This window comes from Lytechinus variegatus, chromosome 2, assembly GCF_018143015.1.
Source record: "Lytechinus variegatus isolate NC3 chromosome 2, Lvar_3.0, whole genome shotgun sequence".
Taxonomy (NCBI): Eukaryota; Metazoa; Echinodermata; class Echinoidea; order Temnopleuroida; family Toxopneustidae; genus Lytechinus; species Lytechinus variegatus.
The window spans coordinates 52,165,057-52,171,344 of NC_054741.1; the positions used below are offsets into that span (position 1 = coordinate 52,165,057).

Consider the following 6,288-nt stretch of genomic DNA (forward strand, 5'->3'; position numbering starts at 1 on the left):
ATATTCACTTATAAATGATCAGAAAGGAAAACTAGAAATATAAGAAGCTTGCTCTGAAATTAACTATACATTTAGGCATGAAATTTTTGGTAATTGCAATGGTATCATTTGCAGGGATAATTGATTATCTATGATTAGTGAATACTATATTTGCACATGAAAAATTGAAGGGATAGAGCTAGTCAATCTGGCGCTGCACAGCTAGCGGCTGCTGAGCGCATGATCAACTGGGCAAAGCAAATTTTTGGAGTATTTCATTTCATGTCTACTTTCAAACAATAAAATATGGATTTTCATCTTTACCTTTTCATCTTTTGGACTGTCAAAGCTCATGTGACCACCGGTGTAACCATGCATGCACAAGGCCTATTCACTTCAAAGCTCCATCTCAATGAGTGCATTGACCTGTGACATAACTAACAATCCTGGTGTAGAAGTTACAGTGGATTAATTGCTGGTTGTTAGAGAGTACTACATGTACAAGGAACATATAAAAACAGGGTTTAAGTTGTTGTTTGCACAGAATCAGTGAATAGTCTTCTGCACAACCTACCCTGGAGAGAATCGTCTGGCATTTCATCTCGTAATTTATTTCCCAGTTAAGAGTCAAGATGAAGTGGGCTTTCAAAGAAGAACACTCCCTCGGTAAGCAAACATACTGTCAAGAAAGTAGCTTGGGGTACGTGTGTTCAATCTCGGTTTCTAAATTTAGACAGCAACTTGAATCATAAACGCCATTTCGAAACAAAGGGTGTGTTCAATATATATCTTCCATTCCCGGTCGTAAAAAGCAATCGTCTTTCAAATCACGATTCAGAGGAGAATATAGAAATAAAAAAACAGTTGGAAAGCCGTCAGCTCAGATTTTACGACCTCCAGGATCGCAAAATGTGACATATAACATTTAGTTTTGTTTGCAACGTCTTTAAATTTGCTATGGCAGTGGAAACATTTTTTATCACTCCTATACTGTACAACTTTGTGTGATGTTTAAATTTTCAGTGTTGCAAAATCTCATAATATAATGATCAACTAAGGTCAATAAAGAGTGCATTACATGTACATCTATAATGGAAAGGATGTATATTTATATTGAAGCATATTTGAGGAGAAGATCTATTCATTATATGCTCCTATATGTTTTATTGTTTGAAAATTGAAGATTTTATCAACATTCCATTTTGACTTTCTAAATGAGAAACAAAAACTAGAGAGTAGAGGCTTGTTTCCAATTAACCATATTTTTTAAGCATGAAAGTATGAACCATCTAACGGTTGCATACTGCTTTAATAGTACAGGGCCCGTCTTACAAAGATCGAGTTACAAGGATCCGCTCAATAACAACTGTGGACGGCCAGCAACATCAACATCTAAAAAATGCAAATTTGTTCAAAATATAAATGTGATGTACATTAAGACATTTATTGTTCTCTTCAAGATTCTGTGTGATTCTTTTTCTTTTAAGGAGATGTGCACATTCCCTGTAGAAAAATATTATGACACTGATGGATTTCCACAGTTATGATTGATTGGATCAATCATATCTCTTTGTAAGACGGGGCCCAGAGGGTCCATGCAAAAAGCCCATGTGAACTACAGGGGCCCGTAACAGAAAGCTTAACAATGATCGTAGAATAATTTTCTATGATTGATTCCACTGACTGCAATGTACAAACAATCACCAAATTCAAGTATACGATTAGTGGCTAACCTTTGTGTTACAGGACCCAGAATTCTAAGTCTTTAACTTAACAAGATTGGAGGGGGTGGTTCAGTATCACCCCCCCCCACAACTCAGAAGGCTAATTAATGCCATTAAGTTACAGACATCATTCAATCCTATTTTACTACATGGATGGTAAATTCAATTAAATTCATTCTAAAATTAGATTATTTCATATCTCAAAATGATCTCCACGATCCAGAATCCCGGTCAGCCGAATCTGCGAAAATCCGAAACAAATACCCAGACCGTGTATCAGTTATAGTGGAGAAAGCACCAAAGTCCAAAATTCAAGACATCGACAAGAGACAGTTCTTGGTGCCATCGGACCTGACTGTGGCACAGTTTATGTACATCATTAGAAAGAGGATTCAACTCCCTCCTGAGAAAGCAATGTTCTTGTTTGTCAATAAAGTACTCCCAGCAACAAGGTGAACATTCTATTTCCTTATTTATTCATTATTCATCAATCCATTCATTAAAAGGGTATTCCCTCCTGAAAATACAAACATTTATGGAGCAAATGCTGTCAAACATTTATCAAAATCTGATTACAAATAACAAAGACATTGAATTTTAAAGTTTGGAGACATTTTGTGAAAACAGTTATATGCTCGCCATCATGAATATTCAAGTGAGCTACGGTATACAGTATGTTCCCACTTTCCTTTTTCTTATGTTTCTTATATTGCATAAAATCGTAAACTATTTAATATTCTCAAGCATGCCTCCCTACTAATGGAATAATTTAAAGCAATGATTACCTTGCACATGATCAATCAGTTGTTAATCCATTTTTTTTTCATTCTCGGTGGACAAAATTTGAATAAATATGATTTCATATAATAAAATACAAAAATATAATTTGGGATATGACATCATCAGCAGCCTCATTTATTCATTAAGACATGAATAGAACTGTTTTACCGTAATTCTAAAGTTTCAAATGTCATAACTTTATTCCTTGTCTGACTTTGATGATTTTCTAGTATTTTGTTTGTCTGATTTGAAGGACAAGTCCACCTCAGGAAAATGTTGATTTGAATCAATAGAGAAAAATCAGACAAGCACAAAGCTGAAAATTTCATCAAAATCGGATGTAAAATAAGAAAGTTATGACATTTCAAAGTTTCGCTTATTTTCAACAAAATAGTTATACGAACGAGCCAGTTACATCCAAATGAGAGAGTCGATGATGTCACTCACTCACTATTTCTTTTGTTTTTTATTGTTTGAATTATACAATATTTCAATTTTTACGAATTTGACGATTAGGACCTCCTTGCCTGAAGCACAAAATGTTAAAATAATGGAATTCCACGTGTTCAGGGAGGAATGAAACTTCATTTCACATGACAATGGCGAGAAAATCAAAATATTCATATTTCATATAATAAAATACAAAAGAAATAGTGAGTGATGTCATCAACTCTCTCATTTGGATGTAACTGGCTCGTTCATATAACTGTTTTGCTGAAAATAAGCAAAACTTTACAATGCTATAACTTTATTTTACATCTGATTTTGATGAAATTTTCAGCGTTATGCTTGTTGAATTTTTCTCTTTTTATTCAAATCAAGTTTTTGTTTTGTTTTTTGAGAAAACAGAGGATTATGAAAGTGCTTTGTAATAATGAAATTGATAATTATTTCTTACTTGCCTCGAGACTAATTCAACAGTTACTAGTAAACATTTATTTACCTGTTCTCTCATCATCTATTTTTCTCAGATTTCTCATTGCATTTGTATGTTCATTGTAACATACATTTAGGAGCATTTATTTAATTGCATTGTGACGTACGGGTTTCTCAGATTCATGTTTCTGCTCATTAACAGCATCATCATTCTGTATCATTGTGCTTTTTTCTGAATAATCAGACATTATTACATTTTGATATAAAAGCATCAATACTAAACACTTTAGTTTGTATTTCATTAACATACTTCCATATTCTTTTGTTATGCATGTTCATTTAAAACAATAAAATTTGATAAAATTCTAATCAAATTATTATTGGTAGTTTTTCAAAGTACTCTTGTTCATTGAAAGCTATTTCATCACAAATCCTCTTAAACACTTACATACAATGTTTATGAGTATATATCCTTCTGTTCATCATACTTTCACTATACAGTGCCACGATGGGAGCAATATATGAGGAACATAAAGATGAAGATGGATTTCTATACATAGCCTACAGTGGAGATAATACCTTTGGTGCTTTTTGATATCTGAACAACATCAAGGATGGTATTCTTATAATTAATCTTCAGACTAAACCACAGTTTAAGTCTAGTTCTATGGTATACCAGGTATCATCTTTCTTTTGATCAACATTAATGAATGTAATAATACTGGTATAAATTTCATTACTTATATCGTCTAATTGTTCTCACTTCATAGTACAAAATTTGGGGGGGCATCATTGCCGTATACATTCGTAATTCCGAAGCTTCGTTATTCCGAAGGTTCAGATATTCCAAAGGTTCGTTAATCCGAAAGCGAAATAAGGTTCGTTATTCCGAAGGTTCGACAATCCGAAAACGGAATGAGGTTTGTTGTTCCGAAGGTTCGTTAATCCGAAAACGAAATAAGGTTCGTTGTTCCGAAGGTTCGTTTATCCGAAAACGAAATGAGGTTCGTTGTTCATTTCGTTTTCGGACTAACGAACCTTCGGAATTACGAACCTCATTTCGTTTTCGGATTAACAAACCTTCGGAATTACGAACCTCATTCCGTTTTCGGACTAATGAACCTTTGGAATTACGACTCTCATTTCCTTTTCGGATTAACGAACCCTTTTTCGTTTTCGGATTAACGAACATCGAGGTATAGGCAATTTATGTGTTTCGGAATTACGAACCTTCGGAATAAAGAACCTTTGGAATTACTAAGTGTAACCCATCATTGCATTCTGGAGGATTAAAATGATTTTTAGTTGGTGAGTAGGCAACTGGCACTTCATTAAAAAAAATGGTTTTAAATTTGATTAACATATAGGTCACCTTTATCAATCAAAACAATGAGAACACCAGCCTATATCATTTTGTACACTGGAAACCATACGTGTATGTATCATATATTCTGCTCAGCTACCTTAAGTCCAGTATCATCTCTCCTTGAGCACTAGCTCTGGCTCTCCAACTATTACTGATATATGCATTATGCTCCACATATGGGCATGCAAGAGTATCTCTTTTGGTCAAATCTTCCTCCCTGAAAAATCTTGTTAATTACTTTCTCTAAGAATTAACAATTTTTTTCCTCAAGTTAAATTCAATCCAAATGCACAGTTGGAAAGAGTTAATGCTTCAATTCAGTAATGGTAATTCTTTAGTGTAAAATATTTTGATAACCTGGGGATGTTTTCAGGCCTGAAAACTGATGCATCAAAAACAGTGTTTCCTTCTTGTGTTCTCTTGCTAATTGTACAGTTTTCTTTGAATTCTGAGCCCAAATATCTACATCATTAGAAAGCTCACAAAATCATTCTCAAGATGTTGCACCTTTTAATTTGGCCAAGATCACCATTTTCCCACCAAGATACAAATCAAGAAAATCTGAAATTTCAGAGTTGCATGAAATCCTGATTTCTGATTGCCTGCATAAAAGGTTTTCAAAATAGCAGGTGCTTGGCCTAGAAAAGGTGTGATCTTGATCCGATTAAATTAGTCCTTATTTTTAAACTTATTTGACTCTTTTGCTTCATCATTATGATGTAAAAACCAATCAAAACAAAAATAAAGTGTAAAAAAAAACTTTTGTCAGGTGAAAATAATGTACATGATTTCACATTTTAGAGCCAAATTTTCACCTTGAAGACAAAACTTTTTAATAAATTAAAAACACAAGGTTCGATTCTTCTCCCTTTCATGATACTAAAAGCATGAAATTTGATAGAGATCTAGAGCAGCGATGATAGATAAAATAAGTGTTTGGATCCACTTCAAAGATATTTTGGCTTGCCAAAATTTGTTTGTTGTTATGTAAATTGCTTACATGAAAGATTTTTCTTTATATTGAGGACCTATCTACTGCAGTTTTTTTACAGAATGAGTGTCTTTTCTTTTTCAATTTCAAATTACTTTCCCATCTCCAATATCAAGTTCAGATCCAATTTCAATTTGAATTTACACAAAAAATGTCCTATATCCTATGCACATATATATTTGTATATATTATAATTGAGCATTGACTTTCTGTAAATATGCTAATTTTCTATGTAATGTTATGTATGTTCAAAATGCTATGTTTAAATGCAAATTTCCATTTATTTATGTATTTATTGGACAATAAATGCTACCTTATGAATCTTTAGGTGTACAAACTTGGCCATAACTGAGGATCGTCACTAGACAAACAAGAACAGATCATAGTGGGATGAGATTTGTGATATGGAAAAAGAGGAGGAAAGGTAAGATGATGAAGAACATGAAGAGTACGAATCAGATTGAAAGGAGATGAAAGAGGAAAGAAGGGGGAAGGAAGGAAGAGGAAGGAGGAAGAGGAAGGAGGAGGAAGAGAAGAAGAAGAAGAAGAAAGAGGAAGGAGGAAGAGAAGAA

General features: G+C 33.5%; 1 protein-coding gene across 1 annotated transcript; it reads left to right on the plus strand.

Annotated features, from left to right (window-relative positions):
- The first annotated feature begins 430 nt into the window (after positions 1–430).
- On the plus strand, positions 431–4,088 carry LOC121409512 (gamma-aminobutyric acid receptor-associated protein-like 2). Its single transcript, XM_041601429.1, has 3 exons — positions 431–645; positions 1,927–2,155; positions 3,861–4,088. Exons 1-3 carry the CDS (start codon positions 612–614, stop codon positions 3,952–3,954), a joined length of 357 nt encoding a protein of 118 aa, XP_041457363.1. The 5' UTR covers positions 431–611; the 3' UTR covers positions 3,955–4,088.
- The last annotated feature ends 2,200 nt before the right edge of the window (positions 4,089–6,288 follow it).